Raw genomic sequence first — 19,699 nt, 5'->3', positions numbered from 1 at the left:
CACGTGGGTTCTCCTGGTGGCCCAGTCACCCGAGCGCTAGGGTTTGGTGCTGCTAGCGTAACCCGGGATGCTTCTTCCTTAACTGGTCGGGTCAGCTCCCTCGCCGTCCTTCGCCCTTCTACCAGCACGACAACCTCGTCGTAGGGGGAGGGTTCGTTCTGGCTTACCCAGGCGCGAAGGTCTGGCGGTAGTCCTCTTATGTACTGGTCGATGACAAGAACTTCTAGTATCTCCTCTGGACTCCGGGACTCAGTTCGTAACTGCTTTCGTGTGAGATGGACAAGGTCATATAATTGGGATCGCGGGGTTTTGTTTTCCTGGTACCTCCACTCATGATATTGCTGGGCCCGCACTGCAGTCGTTAACCCCAGATCTGGCCAGGATCTCTGCTTTCAGCTGGCGGTAGTCTGCTGCATCCTCTTCAGGCAAATCATAGTAGGCCTTCTGGGCCTCCCCACACAGGAATGGAGCGAGGATGCCAGACCACTGTTCTCGGGGCCAAGCCTCCTGCAGGGCTGTCCTCTCAAAGGCCAGGAGGTATGCCTCTACATCATCCTCCCGCCTCATTTTCTGCAGCCAATTGCTGGCCCACATGATCTGCATCCCATCATGGCCGCAGTTCAGTTTTGTAAGGGCCTTTACTTGGTTTACCAGTTCCCGCAACATAGTCCGGTCTTGAGCAGCCTGGTCCATCAGCAGGCGATTAGTCTCTTGCTGCAGCCGCAGTGCCTCCTGTTGGGTGGCTGCCTGGACAGGAGTAGCCTCCTGCTGGGCAGCCGTGGCTTGTATCAGTGCCCGCACTACCTCCTCCACTGTGGTGAAAAAAAAAATAAAAATAGACCCTTGCCCTTTTTTCTTTTTTTTTTGGCCCAACACCCTCCTTCTTCTGCCACGCTGTGGACACCAGATCCCACTTCCCACACCAGTTGTGACAAAGTTCCTGCTCTACCTTGGTGGGTCTTGCACTTATTGACGGATTTGTTCGCCTTGGAGCTTCACGGCAGCCCTCAGCTTGGCCATTTTTCAGAACCCACAGTCCAAGTCGACTCCTCCTGTGTCTGACCAGGAGATGGGAGGATTTGGGGGGAACACGGGCCCGCCCTCTACTCCAGGTTCCAGCTCGGGGCCCTGTGGACTGCAGCTGTCTAGAGTGCCTCCTGGAACAGCTGTGCGACAGCTACAACTCCCTGAGCTACTTCCCCATGGCCTCCTCCCAACACCTTCTTTATCCTCACCATAGGACCTTTTTCCTGGTGTCTGATAATGCTTGTACACCTCAGTCCTCCAACAGTCCACGTTCTCACTCTCAGCTCCTCATGCCTCTTGCTCCCAGCTCCTCACACACACCAAAAAATTAAGTGAGCTCCTTTTTAAAACCCAGGTGCCCTGATTAGCCTGCCTTAATTGATTCTAGCAGCTTCTTGATTGGCTGCAGGTGTTCTAATCATCCTGTCTTAATTGTTTCGAGAAGGTTCCTGATTGTTCTGGAACCTTCCCTGTTACCTTACCCAGGGAAAAGGGACCTACTTAGCCTGGGGCTAATATATCTGCCTTCTTTTACTCTCCTATAGCCATCTGGCCCGACCCTGTCACAATACTCATCAAATGCTACAGCAGCAGTGCTGCGGCTGTACTGCAGTAGTACTTCAGTGTAGAAATTAACGAGAATGATCAGAGGGATTATCCTATCACCGTAATGAATCCACCTATCCAAGAGGAGCTAACTAGGATGATGGAAGAATTCTTCCATTGACCTAGTGCAATCTGTGCTGGGGTTAGGTCGGTTTAATTATGTCACTCAGGGGTGTGGATTTTTCACCACCTGCCAGAATGATGGGTCAGTTTAACATTAGAATGGCCTAAGGGACACCTGGTAAGTGAGGAGGGTAGGGTTAGTGGGGGCAAAGGGGTGATTTGGGGGATCTAGAGCTGCCAGGGATCTCAGCATATTATGAGAGAATCCCTGCACAGTCCCTATTGCTGTAGAGCCTGCACTCCATTCTAATCAGAGTCCACTTTCACTTTGTTTTACATATTGTCAAATATTATGATTCTCATTCTTTGCTCTCCACTGTTCAGTGCCTACCCCTCCCCCCCTCCACACACCTCTTTCCTATAAACTGTGACCCCAAACACCATTTCCGATTCCTTACATTCCTCCCAGTCACAAGGTGACTCCTTCCCTGGCATAAATATGCATTTTCTTGGTAATGTCATAAGCTGGTAATGAAACTTCTGAGGACTTCCCCCCCTCACTTCCTGCAGCAGCCACAGTCTCTCTTCTCTGCAGGCTCCTTGGGTATTTGAGTCAGTCCCTCCTGAGATCACATGATCTTATTCTTTTCATAGTTTCCTTTTCCAGAGGAATTAGTTTGTTGCTACTGAGTTATAATATCTAATTCCCCAACCTCAACCTAGGTACTTCAGGAACTAGTTGGGGCAATCTGAAAATCATTAGCAATTATCTTTGAGAACTCATAGAGGACAGGTGAGCTCCCATAGGACTGGTTAAGGACAAATACAGTACCTGTCTTTAAAAAGGGGAGCAAAGAGGACCTGAGAGATTATAGATCAGGTCTAACTTCGACAGCTGGAAAGATATGGAACATATTATGAAACAATCAGTTTGTCAGCACCTGGAAGATAATAGCATTTTGGGCAATAGTCAGTACAGATTTGTCAAGAACAAATCATGCCAAATCAATCGTAATTTCCTTCTTTAACAGCGATCTTGGCCTGGGGTATTACATGGAAGCAGCAGATTTGCTAGATCTTAATTTTAGTATGTCCTTTGACACAGTCCCACATGCCATTCTCATAGGGAAACTAGGAAAATCTGGTCTAGATAAAATCATTATGAAGTGGGTACAAAACTGGTTGAAAGACCATACTCAATTTTAATCTGCAGCAAGGGCGATTTAGGTTAAATACCGGGGGGGTGGGGGGGGGAATGTGACTACAAGGGTAGTTAAGCTCTTGAATAGGATTGTGGAATCCCAATAATTGGTTGTTTTTAAGAACAGCTTAGACAAACGTCTATCAGGGATGGCCCAGGTTTGCTTGTTCCTGCCTCAATGGATGGGCTGGATTAAATGACCTCTCCAAGTCCCTTCCAGCCCCACTTTTCTGTGGTTCTATCATTCTAAAACTTTCACCATGCACTGGAGGATTTTCATGCTCCTTTCCACTACACTTGACCTGCTATATTTCTGAACTTATAAAAATGTACTTTCCTGGTATCTAGCACCCCTGATGTACTCCATTCAGTGATCTCCCCATTCCTTCCTATTCCTTACTATGCTGAGCCCCGCAAGCCCATGCTCCCCAGTCCCAGTTCCCATATGACTGTCTCATTACGATTGGCTCTCTGTCGATAAGAAGCAGTAAGAAGGTGACTTTCAGTTGGCTTTCTGTGATATGGAGTTACTTTCCCTGGGCTTTAGGAGCCTCTCTGATGGGGAGTGTCTTGCTGTGTGTGCACCAGCAGAGCAATGGAGAGTTCTAAGCAGAGTGTCTGCACCTCTGAGCACCAGGAGAGCTAGCTCCAGAATATAAAATGAGCTGGGATTAAAAAAAGTCCATGTTCTTTGTGACAAATGTCCCATGAATTCACCTCATGTAACTTGTTTTCTGTCATCTGAGCAGGGTTCCCAGTTTCCAAACCTGAAGTGATGTCCCAGCTGGAACTAGGGGAAGAGCTGTGGGTCTCAGATCTCCAGGACTCAGAGGAAAGAGAGATCCTGAGAGGAACCTGCCCAGGTGAGGAATCATTAGTCCAACTCAAATACTGCCTGTGGCTGAAGGAAACATATGGGATTCCCTACAAAGAATCGCTACAAAGATTTGAGAGTGCTTTGAGTTCAGGATTGTCTCCCAGCAATGTCATATCCTCAGAACAGCTATCGCTCATGGCTTCCTACCCATCTTGGCTGACACGTAACAATAGCTGAGTTCCTAACCTCCTTTCATCCTGAGTATTGGGATGGGATGTGGAGACTGAGTTGATCCCCTTTTGGGAAGAGTTTCTGGGAATTGATTTCCTGATCTTTCCCCCCATCTCTCTAGCATTTACTTTTGTTTCCTCTCCCCTTTTCCATCCCAGCTTCTGAGGTTTCTCTCTCTGTCTCAGGAGACGATGGGATGGTGAGTGAGAACAAGGAGCAGAATCCACAGCAGGAAGATGCTGAGCACATGGAACTCCACAGGGGCTTACCAGAAGGAACTCAAGGGAACATGTCCAGGAGTCGTGAAGAGAGGCAGCAGGGAAACAAATCAGGGGAGAAAGTGGGTAAATCCATCAGTTGTGAGGAAAATCTCAAGGACCTCAAGCAAACCACAGCCCAGCAGAGAATCCTCAAGGGAGAAAGACAAAACATGTGCCCTGAGTGTGGGAAAACCTTCTCTTGGCTCTCACACCTTATTAGACATCAGAGAGTCCACACAGGAGAGCGACCCTATGAGTGCGGAGAGTGCAGGAAAACCTTCTCTTGGCACTCCCAGCTTATTGTACATCAGAGAGTCCACACAGGAGAGAGACCCTATGAGTGCTGTGAGTGCGGGAAAACCTTCACTCGGCGCTCACACCTTAATGTACATCAGAGAATCCACACAGGAAAGCGGCCCTATGAATGCTGCAAGTGCAGGAAAACCTATATTCAGAGATCAGACCTTGTCAGACATCAGAGAACTCACTCAGGAGAGAGACCCTATGAATGCTGCAAGTGCAGAAAAACCTTCCCTCGGCGCTCACACCTTATCAGACATCACAGAACCCACAAAGGTGCGAGCCCTTATGAATGCTGTGAGTATAGAAAAAACTTTTCTGAGCCCTTATTAAGCATCAGAGAATCCAAAAAAGGAGAGACACGACCGTATGAATGTTGTGAGTGTGGGAAAAGCTTCATTTATTGCTCAGATATTAGGAGAGATTAGAAGATCCACCCAAGATAGACACCCTAGATGCTCTGATTTTGGGAAAAGCTTATGTCAGAGGTCACACCTTATTTATCATCAGGGAATCCACAAGGGAGATAAACAGCATAAAATCCTGGTCTAGGGCTGACAAAAATAGTTTTTTCCTTTGATATTTTGTTACTTTCCACATGTGGCCTGTAAGGCTGTTCGTATGATTTCCTTCATTGTGGTCTCAGCTCCCCCAGGTGAGTGGTCCCGTTTTGTGGCTTTCCCTTCTTTGGGGTGAATCTCCAAATATCCTTCCTATCATAGAATCATAGAATATCAGGGTTGGAAGGGACCTCAGGAGGTCATCTAGTCCAACCCCCTGCTCAAAGCAGGACCAATCCCCAACTAAATCATCCCAGCCAGGGCTTTGTCAAGCCTGACCTTGAAAACCTCAAAGGAAGGAGATTCCACCACCTCCCTAGGTAACCCATTCCAGTGCTTCACCACCCTCCCAGTGAAAATTTTTTTCCTAATATCCAACCTAAACCTCCCCCACTGTAACTTGAGATCATTAGTCCTTGTTCTGTCATCTGCTACCATTGAGAACAGTCTAGATCCATCCTCTTTGGAACCCCCTTTCAGGTAGTTGAAAGCAGCTATCAAATCCCCCCTCATTCTTCTCTTCCGCAGACTAAATAATCCCAGTTCCCTCAGCCTCTCCTCATAAATCGTGCTCCAGCCCCCGAATCATTTTTGTTACCCTCCGCTGGACTCTTTCCAATTTTTCCACATCCTTCTTGTAGTGTGGGGCCCAAAACTGGACACAGTACTCCAGATGAGGCCTCATCAGTGCCAAATAGAGGGGAATGATCACTTCCCGCCATCTGCTGGCAGTGCTCCTACTAATACATCCCAAAATGCTATTGGCCTTCTTGGCAACAAGGGCACACAGTTGACTTATATCCAGCTTCTCGTCCATGGTAACCCTAGGTCCTTTTCTGCAGAACTGCTGCCTAGCCACTCAGTCCCTAGTCTGTAGCAGTGCGTGGGATTCTTCTGTCAAGTGAAGGACTCTGCACTTGTCCTTGTTGAACCTCATCAACCTTCTTTTGGCCCAATCCTCTAATTTGTCTAGGTCACTCTGTATCCTATGTCTACCCTCCAGCATATCTACCACTCCTCCAAGTTTAGTGTCATCTGCAAATTTGCTGAGGGTGCAATACACGCCATCCTTCAGATCATTAATTAAAGTATAGAACAAAACTGACCCTTGGGGCACTCCACTTGATACCGGCTGCCATCTAGACATGGAACCATTGATCACTACCCATTGTGCCCGACAATCTAGCCAGCTTTCTATCCACCTTATAGTCCATTCATCCAACCCATACTTCTTTAACTTGCTGGCAAGAATACTGTGGGAGACCGTGTCAAAAGCTTTGCTAAAGTCAAGGAATAACACGTCCACAGAGCCAGTTATCTCATCGTAGAAGGCAATTAGGTTAGTCAGGCATGACTTGCCCTTGGTGAATCCATGCTGACTGTTCCTGATTACTTTCCTCTCCTCTAAGTGCTTCAGAATTGATTCCTTGAGGACCTGCTCCATGATTTTTCCAGGGACTGAGGTGAGGCTGACTGACCTGTAGTTCCCAGAATCCTTCTCCTTCCTTTTTTTAAAGATGGGCACTACATTAGCCTTTTTCCAGTCATCCGGGACTTCCCCCGATTGCCATGAGTTTTCAAAGATAATGGCCAATGGCTCTGCAGTCACATCCCCCAACTCCTTTTGCACTCTCAGATGCAGCACATCTGGCCCCATGGACTTGTGCTTTCTTCTCTGAATCATCGGGGTATGAGTCCTCCTGCCTAGGATTGCGCATCAGCTCCATGTGGGTGAAACACAAATTATCTCAGTTACCTACACTGTGGTGAATATACTTGCGCCTTGTGTCCATTAACATTTTTTGTCATTAGCTAGCTCGTGTGAGCTATCCACATACAAAATCACAACTATGTTTTCTATACTGACCTGGCCCAAATATAGTAGTATGGGTTAGCTAACACATTTTCCCTTGTTCTAATCTACTCCATGTTCCCTAGTCTAGAGAAACCATTATTGTGATGCTAAAACTTTTGGAAATCATCCAACTCAATAATAATGAGACAGTGGTGAGTGAAGCAGGTTTCAGTGGATCAGAGGACAAATGCACTGGTAAAATCTGTGGTCCTAATTCTGAGTCATCAGATGTAACCTGCCCTAGAATCTCATTGTATCTGAAACGGAAAATGTCTTATACCTCTCTGAGATGTAGATTTTTCTCTCTTTCCTAAAGGCTGTTTGGTCACACAACTGGATATTAGTTTTCTTTGGCAGAATGTAGTTCAGATTTATTGAGGATTTTGAGACAAATGACCATTTACTTCAACAGTCATTTCTTCCTTTATTTATGGTTTCCTCTCACCCCCCCATGATGACATGAGGAAAGTTCAAATGCAGCTCGGTCAGCTGGAACAAATACTCCCAATTATGAGATATGCTACCAAAGTAATGGTAGTGGTTTGAAATCTTCCGTCTGAAATAGTGAACAACAGCACACCCCAAACTGTGCAACTAACTTAAGTAGCTTAATATAATCACAACGTTAAGTTATTTAGGTCAATATTATCTCAGATAATTCGGGAAAGAGTGCCACAGTAAGTGACTTGGAACTAGGCAAAATGTCCATGTATTTGGTTCTCCAAACTATTGTAACCCAGGCCCTACAGCAGATTACCATGTACTAGGTGAGATAAATGCCAAGGAAATGAGATCAGTTGCGGGACAATTAGAAGCATAGTTTCAGCCTGTGTGTGTGCAAAATGTTGTAGGAACAAGGGGATTTTGTAAAAAGGTTCTTTTTAGGTGGATTCTGGGGGGGGGGGGGCGGGTCCTAAGGAATTGCTTGCTCAAATAACCCCAAATTTAAACCACTAATCAAACCCTGCATGCTCAGAGAGTAGCAAATGCCAAGACAATCCGAGCACACGTGCATTTCAGAGCAGTTAGAATACTCAACTTTTAAACAGAACATCGTGCTTAACTGTAACAGTGTCAGAGCTGGTGCTCTGCCATAATCGCTTCCCAAACGCGTGGAGAGTGTGACAGCTGGGCTCTTCCACTGGTGAAAGACAGGGTGAGGTTTCTATTCAGGGGTCTTTGGGAGAAGGGAGAGCAGAGAGCAGTGGGGGGGATGAGATGATGATGATGATGGGGAGCTGGTGCCTGCAGTACCACAAAGCAGGGAGCGCTGAGAGCAGGGAGTGGATGTCCTGGGGAGCGGCAGGGATAGCTATATCTCTGTCGCCTTCCCAGTTTCTCTGAGTGCCTCCTGCTCCTCCCAAGGTTTCAGCCTCAAGGTTTTTCTGGAGCGGATTTCTGCAATTCTCCCTCTCCTAGACTGGGCTCTGGGCTACCATACCCAGCATGTCAACTGTGCTTCCCCAGCATGTCAGGCTGAGTGCAGACACCTTTGGGAGCCTGGGATCAGTGGTGTGCAGTGACAAACACCACTTTAGTTTGAAGAAGGCTGTTTTATTTTGCAGCAGGGTAAAAGAAAAAGATCAAAAGGATTTTAAAATAACAAATAGTCTTCACCTCTGTGTCCCACATAAAGACTTCCCATCCCCCAGTGGTCAGCAAGGCAAGTCTAAGTTCTTCAAACACCCCAGCAGGGTTCTTTTCTTTCTGTCTCTACCCTAACAATCACCTGAGGAGCCATGCCCCCCAGAGACCCAGTCCATTTGATCTTCTGGTCCTGTTAGCCTAAGCCAGGTCTGTAAATTGGCTGGAGCTAGGTGGCAGAATATTCAAAGCTAATCATTCTGATATTGTCTCTTAACAGTCTTTAAGGGTTTACCAAGTTGTGGCTCATCTTGAGCCATTCTTCTTCATAGAATCATAGAATAACAGAGTTGGAAGGGACCTCTGGAGGCCATCTAGTCCAACCCCCTGCCCAGAGCAGGACCAATCCCCAACTAAATCATCCCAGCCAGGGCTTTGTCAAGCCTGACCTTAAAAACTTCTAAGGAAGGGGATTCCACCACCTCCCTAGGTAACGCATTCCAGTGTTTCACCACCCTCCTAGGGAAAAAGTTTTTCCTAATATCCAACCTAAATCTCCCCCACTGCAACTTGAGACCATTACTCCTTGTCCTATCATCTGCTATCACTGAGAATAGTCTAGATCCATCCTCTTTGGATCCACCTTTCAGGTAGTTAAAAGCAGCTATCCAATCCCCCCTCATTCTTCTCTTCCGTAGACTAAACAATCCCAGTTCCTTCAGCCTCTCCTCATAAGTCATGTGTTCCAGACCCCTAATCATTTTTGTTGCCCTTCGCTGGACACTCTCCAATTTCTCCACATCCTTCTTGTAGTGTGGGGCCCAAAACTGGACACAGTACTCCAGATAAGGCCTCACCAATGTCGAATAGAGGGGAACGATCACGTCCCTCCATCTGCTGGCAATGCCCCTACTTATACACCCCAAAATGCCATTGTCCTTGGCAACAAGGGCACACTGTTGACTCATATCCAGCTTCTCATCCACTGTCACCCCTAGGTCCTTCTCTGCAGAAACTGCTGCCGAGCCATTCGGTCCCTAGTCTGTAGCGGTGCATTGGATTCTTCTGTCCTAAGTGCAGAACTCTGCACTTGTCCTTGTTGAAGCTCATCAGATTTCTTTTGGCCCAATCCTCTAATTTGTCTAGGTCCCTCTGTATCCTATCCCTGCCCTCCAGCGTATCTACCTCTCCTCCCAGTTTAGTGTCGTCTGCAAACTTGCTGAGGGTGCAATCCACACCATCCTCCAGATCATTAATGAAGATATTGAACAAAACCGGCCCCAGGACCGACCCTTGGGCACTCCGCTAGATACCGGCTGCCAACTAGACATGGAGCCATTGATCACTCCCCGTTGAGCCCGACAATCTAGCCAACTTTCTACCCACCTTGTAGTGCATCCATCCAGTCCATACTTCTTCCCTCTACTTCTTTTCCTTGCAGCCCCCTATTAAAGTAAACCAGAATAGTCAAACAGTAAATAACTCAGTGTCCAGGCCAACACACAATATTCATCATAATTACACAGCATCTCCCACTCCACCACGGGGGGTTGGAGAAATGGGACTAGGGGCTAGAGCTGCACAGCAGCAGTGCTGGAGCTCTGCCACAGCAGCACGTCAGCAGAAACATTCAGTAGAGCGATGGGACAGATTCTCCCATCTCCGTAGTTTATTCACTTCCCCAAGAGGTGCTAGCTAGGTTGACATAATAATTCTTCCATTGACCTCGCACAGTCTGCACTGGGGGTTAGGTTGGCTTAATTATATCACTCAGTGGTGTGGATTTTTCACCCCTCAAGTGATGGGTCGACTTAACATTTGAGTGGCCTAAGGGACATCTGGTGAGTGGGGTTAGTGGGGGGAAGGGAGGGATGGTTCGGGCAATTGAGAGCTGCAGGGGATCCCAGCCTGTTAGAGGAGAACCCCTGCCCAGTTCCCCATTGCTGTAGAGCAGGGGTGGCCAATCTGTGGCTCCGGAGCCACACGTGGCTCTTCAGACATTAATATGCGGCTCTTTGTCTAGGCACCGACTCCGGGTCTGGAGCTACAGGCACCAACTTTCCAATGTGCCGGGGGCGCTCACGGCTCAAACCCTGGCTCTGCCACAGGCCCTGCCCCCACTCCACCCCTTCCTGCCCCCTCCCCTGAGCCTGCTGTACTCTCACTCCCTCCCCCCCACCCCCCACCCCCTGAGCCTCCTGCATGCCAAGAAACAGCTGGTAGGGAGGTGTTGGGAGGGAGGGGGAGGTGCTGATCAGCGGCACTGCCAGTGGGTGGGAGGCTCCGGGAGCAGTGCGGGGAGAGGTGCTGATGAGGGGCTGCTGACATATTACTGTGGCTCTTTGGAAATGTACATTGGTAAATTCTGGCTCCTTCTCAGGCCACCCCTGCTGTAGATCCTGCACTTCATTCTAATCAGAGTCCACTTTCACTGTGTTTTACATCATCTCAAATATTATGATTCTCATTCTTCTCTCTCCACTGATCAGTGCTTACCTGCCCCCCCACACACACACCTATTCCCTACACACTGTGACCCCAGCCACCATTCCTGATTGGTCACATTCCTCCCAGTCACAAGGTGGCTCCTTCCCTGCTATAAATGCACATTTTCTTGATGATGTCATAGGCTGGAAATCAAACTTCTGGGGACTTGGAAGGTCTCGCTCCCCCCTTCCTAGCTGCAGTAGCCACAGTCTCTCTTCCCTGCAAGCTCCTTAGATCTTTGAGGCAATCCCTCCTGAGATCACACGGTCTTATTCTTACTTTTCATATTCTCTTTTCCAGAGGAATTAGTCTGTTGCTACTGACTTATAATATCTAATTCCCCAACCTCATCCTAGGTACTTCAGGAACTAACTGAGGCAATCTCAGCACCATTAACAATTATTTTTGAGGATTCATGGAGAACAGGTGAGATCCCAGAGGACTGGTGAAGGGCAAACATAGTACCTGTCTTTGAAAAGGGGAGCAAAGAGGACAAGAGAAATTATAGATCAGTCAGTCTATCATTGAGATCTGGAAAGATACTGGAACATATTTTTAAACTATCAGTTTGTCAGCACCTGGAGGATTATAGCATTATGATTACAGCATGGATTTGTCAAGAATAAATTATGCCAAACCAACCTAATTTCCTTTTTTGATAATGTTATTGGCCTAAGGTATTACAGGGAAGCAGCAGATTTGCCTTATCTTAATTTTACTACCTCCTTTGGCACAGACCCACATGCCATTCTCATAAGGAAACTAGGGAAATGGGGTCTAGATGAAATTATTATAATAATGGGTGCAAAATTGGTTGAAAGACTGTACTGTATCTTAATGTATTGCAAGGACAACTTAGCTTAGGTATTAGGAAGATAATTGTGACTACAAGAGTAGTTAAGCTCTGGAATAGGATTCCAAGGGAGATTGAGGAATCCCCATCATTGGAAGCTTTTAACAACAGTTTAGACAAATACCTCTCAGGGATGATCTAGGTTTCCTTGTTCCTGCCTCAGTGCATGGGCTGGATTAAATGACCTCTAGGAGTCCCTTCCAGCTCTACGTTTCTGTGATTCTATCATTCTATAACCTTCCTCATGCACTGGGGGATTATCATGTTCCTTTGCATTACACTTGACTCGCTATATTCCCTAACTTCTCAAAATGTGCTTTCCTGATCCCTAACATCCCTGACATGCTGCACTCAGTGATCATCTCACTCTTTCCCATTCCTTACTGTGCTGAGCCCCACTGCACTCAGTGATCTCCGCACTCTTTCCCATTCCTTACTGTGCTGAGCCCAGCAAGCTCATGCTCACCAGTCCCAGTTCCCCTATGACTGTCTCATTCCCTTGGGGTCTCTCTGTCAGTAAGAAGCAGTTCCAAGGTGACTTCCCCTTGGCTTTCAGTGATATGGAGTTACTTTCTCTGCATTTTAGGAGCCCCTTTGATGACAAGTGTCTGACTGTGTGCACGGCATCAGAGCAGTGGAGAGTTAATCTCATTATAAGCAGAGTGTCTGGCACCTTTGATCACTGGACAGTTAGCGCCAGAATTTCAGTGTTTTAAAATGAGCAGGGATTAAGAAAAGCCATGTTCTTTGTGACAAATATCCCATGAATTCACCTCATATTACTTGTTTTCTGTCATCTGAGCAGGGTTTCCAATTTCCAAACCTGAGGTCATGTCCCAGCTGGAAGCAGGGGAAGAACTGTGGGTCTCAGATCTCCAGGGCTCAGAGGAAAGAGAGATCCTGAAAGGAGCCTTCACAGGTGAGGAATCATTAGACCAAAGAAATACTGTTTGTGCCTGAAGGAAACAGCTACCAAGACCTTTTGAGCTCTCTGAGTTCAGTATTGTCTCCCAGCAGGTGTCATATAGTCAAGGCAGATATTGCTCATGCCTTCATACCCCTCCTGACTGACACATGGCAATAGCTCACTTCCTAACCTCCCTTCATCCTGAGTGTTGGGATGGGATGTGGAAAGAGAGTTCATTCCCTCCTCTCTCCCCTCTGGGGAGAGTTTGGGGGAATTCATTTCCTGATATTCCCCCCCATCTTTCCAGCACTTCCTTTGGTTTCCTATTCCCGTTTCCATCCCTGCCTCTGAGGTTTCTTTCTCTGTCCCAGGAGACGACGGGACAGTGAGTGAGAACAAGGAGGAGAATCCAGAGCAGGAAGATGCTGAGCACGTGGAACTGCACAGGGAATTATCTCGAAGAACTAAAGGAAACATGTCCTGGAGTCATGAGGAGAGGCAGCAGGGAAACCAGCTGGGGGAGAAAGTGGGCAAATCCATCAGTTGTGAGGAAAACGACCTCAAGGGAACTGCCACCCAGCAGAGAATCCTCAAGGGAGAGAGAAAAAACACATGCTCTGAATGTGGGAAAACCTTCCCTCGGCGCTCACACCTTATTATACATGAGAGAATCCACACGGGAGAGAGACCTTATGAATGCTGTGAATGCGGGAAAGCCTTCGCTCGACGCTCAACCCTTATCAGCCATCAGAGAACCCACACAGACGCAAGACCTTATGAGTGTTGTGAGTGTGGGAAAACCTTCACTCGGCACTCAGACCTTTTCAGACATCAGAGAATCCACACAGGCGTGAGCCCCAGTGAATGCTGTGAGTATAGAAAAAACGTTTTTCATAGAGAAGCCTTTATTAATCATTAGAGAATCTGCAAATGGCAGAGACCCTATGAATGTGAGTGTGGGAAAACTTTCATTGACCACTCAGACCTTAAGAGACATTAGATCAGGGGTGGGCACACTTTTTGGCCTGAGGGCCACATCGGGGTGCGAAAGTGTATGGAGGGCCAGGTAGGGAAGGCTGTGCCCCCAAACAGCCTGATCCCCATCCCCTATTCACCCCCTCCCACTTCCTTTCCCCTGACTGCCCCCATCCAAACCCCCCTGCTCCTTGACTGCCTGCTCACAGGACCTCCTGCTCCAACCCGCACCCATCAGGACCCCACCTGCTATCCACCCCCCCTGCTCCCTGTCCCTTGACTTCCCCTCCGCCGACCCCTAGCCACACCTCCGCCCCCTGATAGGCTCTCCCGGGACTCCCCACCCTATCCAGTCCCCCCTGTTCCCCATCCCCTGACCGCTCCCCCCGCAAACCTCCACCCCATCCAACTGCCCCCGATCCCTGTCCTCTGACTGCCCCCCAGGACTCCCTACCTTTTATCCAACCATGCCGCCCCCACCCCATTACCATGCCACTCAGCAGCAGCAGGAGCTTGTAGCCCCACTGCCCGGACAGAGCCAGCCACACTGTCCGCAGAGCGAGCTGAGGCTGCGGGGGAGGAGGGACAGCAGAGGAGGGGCTGGGGGCTAGCCTCCCCAGCCAGGAGCTCAAGGGCCTGGCAAGGACGGTCCCGCGGGCTGTAGTTTGCCCACCTCTGGATTAGATGATCCAAACAGCATGGACTCCCTATAGACGCTCTGAGTGTGGGAAAAGCTTCCATGAGAGGTCACACCTTATTTAGCATCAGAGAAGGCCAAAGGGAGATCAACACCATAAAAATCTTCTCTAGGGCTGATAATAAATAGGTTTTGTTCTTTAATATTCATTGTGGTCTCAGCTGCCCCAGGTGAGTGGTCCAGTTTTGCTTTTTGCAGCTTGCCCTCTGGTGTTATGCAGACCGGTGATCTGCTAGGTCACTCAAGTTCTTGACTCTGGGAGTCAGCCCTTACCCTGCTCTGCTGTGAGAACCCCCACTCAACCGCCACTCCTGGGCTGTTCACGCACAGCCTCTGGCATGTAAGCTGTTCCTTGGATTGTGCAACCGAATAACATTAGCTAATATCTCCGGTCCCAGACACAACCCTAGGAACATCCATCTTGCAGTGTCCAGTTATGTCTGCTGGACGCTGCATGCTTATATGAGTTCATCAATTTAACAAAGAAATTGATATTTACCAGGCTTGTTATCCCAAGGGGAATCTCTGACATGCTTCAAACCAAATGCACTGCTTCAGGTAGAATAAACAAATTTATTAACTACAAAGATAAATTGTAAGTGATTACAAGTCAAAGCATAACATGGAATCATAGAATATTAGGGTTGGAAGAGACCTCAGGAGGTCATCTAGTCCAATCCCCTGCTCAAAGCAGGACCAATACCAACTAAATCATCCCAGCCAAGGCTTTGTCAAGCCGGGCCTTAAAAACCTCTAAGGATGGAGATTCCACCACTTCCCTAGGTAACCCATTCCAGTGCTTCACCATCCTCCTAATGAAATAGTGTTTCTTAATATTCAACCTAGACCTTCCCCGCTGCAACTTGAGACCATTGCTTCTTGTTCTGTCATCTGCCATCACTGAGAACAGCCTCGCTCCATCCTCTTTGGAATCCCCCTTCAGGTGGCTGAAGGGTGCTACCAAATCCCCCATCACGCCTTTTCTGCAGATTAAATAAGCCCAGTTCCCTCAGCCTCTCCTCGTAAGTCATGTGCCCCAGCCCCCCTAATCATTTTTGTTGCCCTCGTGCCGCAAACCTATGCCAGTTAGTGACCCCCACAACTCGTGTCTACGTTGCCTGGGGGACGGACATCAAACTGAACGGTGTAGGATTTGCAAGGTGTTTAAGCCAAGGACAAGGAAAGAGAGAAACTTTCACCTAAAGCAGCTGTTGATGGGCCGCATTGCAGCTGCAGGGCCCGGAGCGCCCAACGCCAGCTCAGGCTTCCTTGGCGTGTAGTGCCCTGGAGCCATCAAGAGACCCGGCACTGGCTAAGTACCGTAAACTGTCGGCCCTGGAGTATAGTTACCCACACCGGGCCCCGGACAGCAGGGACCCTCAGGGGAACTGGCAACCCCAGTGGGGGCCGCCAGGCCATTGACCCTTCTGGACCCCCTCGGCCTATCAGGAGCGCCAAGGGACCCTGTCCAGGGCAAGTTACTCGGTGCAGTGGTCCCACTTGCCACACTGATGCCAGACGGTGCTGGAGGCAACAGTATCCAGGCCTCCACCATCCCCCCAGCATAGACCGGAGAGACCAGCACCGAGCCTGGTGCCGTCCTATGGACTCCTGACCCATCCTGAGCCGGAGGCCCCTCCCATGGGAAATGGGGAACAGGAGGACCAACCAGAGGAGGTCGAGCAGCAGCTAACCTCTTCATCTTCCCCTGATGGGGCGGTGGCGGGTACAGAGGTGCCCGGCCCTCCGCCGATAGACCATAGAACCCACCAGGAATTGCTGTGCAGGATCGCCCAAAACTTGGGGTTGCAGGCTGAGGAGGCGGTTGAGCAGCAGGACCCCATGGTGGACATTCTGAGCCCCGAAGGTCCAACCAGAATAGCGCTCCCGCTCATTAAGACCATTCAATCCAACTATAAGACTATATGGCAGACCCCGGCTTCCAGCGCTCCAACAGCTAAAGGAGTGGAGTGTAAATACTTTGCCCCATCTAAGGGCTATGAGTTCCTGTTCTGCCACCATGCTCCCTAGTGGTTTCAGCGGTAAATGAAAGGGAGCGCCATGGACAGCAGGCCCCGGCCCCAAAGGCCAAGGAGGCAAAACGCCTGGACCTTTTTGGCAGAAAGGTGTACTCATCTGGGGGCCTTCAGTTGAGGATTGCGAACCAGCAGGCCATCCTCAACAGGCACAATTTCAACTCCTGGGCGGCAGTAGGGAAGTTTAAGGACAACCTCCCCAAGGCTCATAACAGGAGTTCACGGCCCTGGTGGACGAGGCCAAGGCAGTAGCCAAGACCTCTCTCCAGGCCTCCCTGGATTCGGCAGACGCAGCGGCTGGAACAGTTGCGTTAGGGGTGGTCATGAGGCGCTCGGTGTGGCTCCAGGAGTCAGGCCTGCCACCCAAGGTCCAGAATACACTCCAGGACCTCCCCTTGGAAGGGTCCGGGCTCTTCTCGGACCAGACAGACACGAGGCTGCATAACCTCAAGGACTCACAAGCTACGCTCAAGTCATTGGGTATGCACATCCTAGCTACCCAGAGGAAGCCCTTTAAGCCGCAGCCTCCCCATCAACGCCAGTACCAGCCTCGCCGTAGGCATGAGCCTTACCGTAGGCGAGCCATGGATAACAGGCGACGGTGCAATAACAAGGATAACAATAATGTGCCAGGCCAGAACCAAGACCAGCACAAACCCCAGCCGGGCACTAAGCCAGGCTTTTGAAGGTGCACTCGAGGACAGTGTACCAGACCAGTCACTGGATCCGTCCCTTTGTTTCCCGAACCACCCGTTTCTCCTGTGCGTGGTCCACCATTACGTCAGACTGCTGGATCTTACACACGGTGTAGAACGGGTACTCACTACAGTTCGCCTCCCTCCCCCCCTCCCAGCCCCCTTCCCTGTCCCTCTTCAGGGACCCCTCTCACTAGAGAAGGAAGTCCGCTCGTTGCTAGCGGTGGGGCCGGTAGAGGCGGTGCCACACAGCCTAAGGGGGAAGGGGTTCTACTCCCCGTACTTCTTCATTCCCAAAGCCAAAGGGAGTCTTTGCCCCATCCTAGACCTGAGCGGGCTCAACAAATTCCTGGTCAAGGCCCTGTTCCGCATGGTCTCTCTGGGCACCATCATCCCTTCCCTGGATCTGGGGGACTGGTACGCCGCCCTCGACATGAAGGACACGTACTTTCATATTGCCACCACCCAGCACATCGGCGGGTCCTATGCTTCACCGTGGGCCGAGAACATTACCAGTTTGCAGTTCTGCTGTTTGGTCTAACCGCGGCCCCGAGGGTGTTCACGAAGTGCATGGCAGTGGTGGTGGCCTTCTTTTAGAGACAGAGAATCCGGGTGTACCTGTACCTCGACGACTGGCTCCTGGCAGGCCGATCCAAGGCAGAAGTGCGTGGCCATGTGGAGGTAGCCCTGAGATTGTTCCGCGAGCTGGCACTCCTGGTCAACGTCCCCAAGTCCACGCTTGTACTCACGCAGAGAGTGGAATTCATAGGGGTGGTCTTGAACGCAGTGCAGGCCAGGGCAAGCCTTCCGGTATCCTGATTCCAAGCTATCCAGCAAGTGGTGGCCTCCCTGCGCCAGTTTCCAACGACAACGGCCAGGTGCTGCTTGCGGCTGCTGGGCCACATGGCAGCATGCACGCACCTGGTCAGGCATGCCAGACTGAGGTTCAGGACTCTGCAGGCGTGGCTCGCTCAGGTGTACCGCCCAGGCAGGGACCCCCTGGACTTGGTAGCGACAGCCCCCAGGGATGTGCTGGATTCCCTGCTTTGGTGGTGGCAGTCCCAGCCTGTGGTTTCCAAAGGCATCCCCTTTGCCGCCCCACAACCGAACCTGACTCTGGTGACGGACGCAACAGGCCACAGATGGGGGGGGGGGGGGCTCACCTGGGGGACCTCATGATGCAGGGGTTGTGGTCCGGAGCAAAGCGGTCGCTCCATATCAATGTGAAGCAGCTCAGGGCAGTTTGTCTCACCTGCCAGACCTTTCATGCCACTCTGAGTGGTCACAGCGTGACAGTTCTGACAGACAACACTACTGCCATGTTCTATATAAACAAACAGGGCGGGGCTCATTCCTCGCCACTCTGTCTCGAGGCTCTCCTCCTCTGGGACCTTTGCATAGCCCATGCAATTCACCTTGAGGCGTCCTATCTCCTGGGGGTACGAAATGAGCTGGTGGACTCCCTCAGCACGTGGTACCGCAAGCACGAGTGGACACTCAGGGCGGACGTCGTGCTTTCGCTCTTCAGCAGGTGGGGGTTTCCCCAGGTAGACCTGTTTGCCACCAGGGCCAACACCCAGTGCCCGCATTTCTGCTCGTTCTTGGGCTCGCTCGCGGACGCGTTTGCAATCCCGTGGAGGGGGGGCTTGATGTATGCCTTTCCCCCCGCTCCCCTTGGTGCACAAGGTCCTACTCAAGATGCGCAGGGACAGGGCGGCGGTGATCCTCATCGCCCCAGCCTGGGCCCGCCAGCACTGGTACACATCGCTCCTAGAGCTGTCAATGACGGCCCGGGTAGTCCTGCCCTTACACTGGGACCTCATTACACAGGACGGCGGGGGGCTTCTCCATCCCGACCTACAGTCACTGCACCTGACGGCATGGGGGCTCTGTGGCTAAACGCCCTGGAGAGCCAGTGTTCCCTTCCAGTGCAGCAGATTCTGCTTGGCAGTAGGAAACCCTTTACCAGGGCGGCCTATATGGCCAAGTGGAAAAGGTTCTCGTGTTGCTGTGAACCCCGATAGGTGCAGCTGTGCCAGGCCCCGGTGCAGGCCATCCTGGAGTATCTCCTGCACCTCAAGCAGCAAGGGCTAGCCCCGTCCTCACTCAGAGTGCACCTGGTGGCCATCTCCATCTTCCATCCGGGGTTCTCGGTGGGCTCAGTGTTTTCCCACCCAACGGACGGTTCCTTAAAGGGTTGGAGAGGGTGTTCCCATACTCCCTCCCACCAGTTCCTCCATGGAACCTTAACCTGGTCCTCTCTAAGCTCATGGGACCCCCTTTCGAGCTCCTTGCTTCCTGTTCTCTCCTTCACCTTTCCTGGAAGGTGGCATTTCTGGTTGCCATTACCTCGGCCAGAAGGGTGCCCGAACTGAGGGCCCTCACCTCTGAGCCACCATATGCAGTATTTCACAAGGACAAGGTGTAGCTCCGGCCGCACCCCAAGTTCCTCCCTAAGGTGGTGTCCCAATTCCGTCTGGGCCAGGACATTTGTCTGCTGGTGTTCTTTCCAAAACCCCATATGGACCCGAGTTACTGCGGCTTGC

General features: G+C 50.3%; 1 protein-coding gene across 18 annotated transcripts in view; it reads left to right on the top strand.

The window, feature by feature from the left end:
* LOC140899366 (uncharacterized) overlaps positions 1 to 19,699 on the top strand; it is a 66,952-nt gene that overhangs the window by 35,857 nt on the left and 11,396 nt on the right. For 14 of the 18 annotated variants that reach the window (XM_073314785.1, XM_073314789.1, XM_073314787.1 and 11 more), the window contains 4 exons: positions 3,646 to 3,759; positions 4,103 to 4,801; positions 12,649 to 12,762; positions 13,122 to 13,619. In XM_073314785.1, the coding sequence (XP_073170886.1) occupies positions 3,646 to 3,759; positions 4,103 to 4,801; positions 12,649 to 12,762; positions 13,122 to 13,619 (1,425 nt within the window). The remainder of the gene's footprint in view (positions 1 to 3,645; positions 3,760 to 4,102; positions 4,802 to 12,648; positions 12,763 to 13,121; positions 13,620 to 19,699) is intronic. The other 4 variants (XM_073314793.1, XM_073314800.1, XM_073314795.1 and 1 more) reach the window with 2 other exon arrangements.

This window comes from Lepidochelys kempii, chromosome 16, assembly GCF_965140285.1.
Source record: "Lepidochelys kempii isolate rLepKem1 chromosome 16, rLepKem1.hap1, whole genome shotgun sequence".
In the NCBI taxonomy this organism is placed as follows: domain Eukaryota; kingdom Metazoa; phylum Chordata; order Testudines; family Cheloniidae; genus Lepidochelys; species Lepidochelys kempii.
This window is presented reverse-complemented; position numbering and strand designations above follow the sequence as displayed.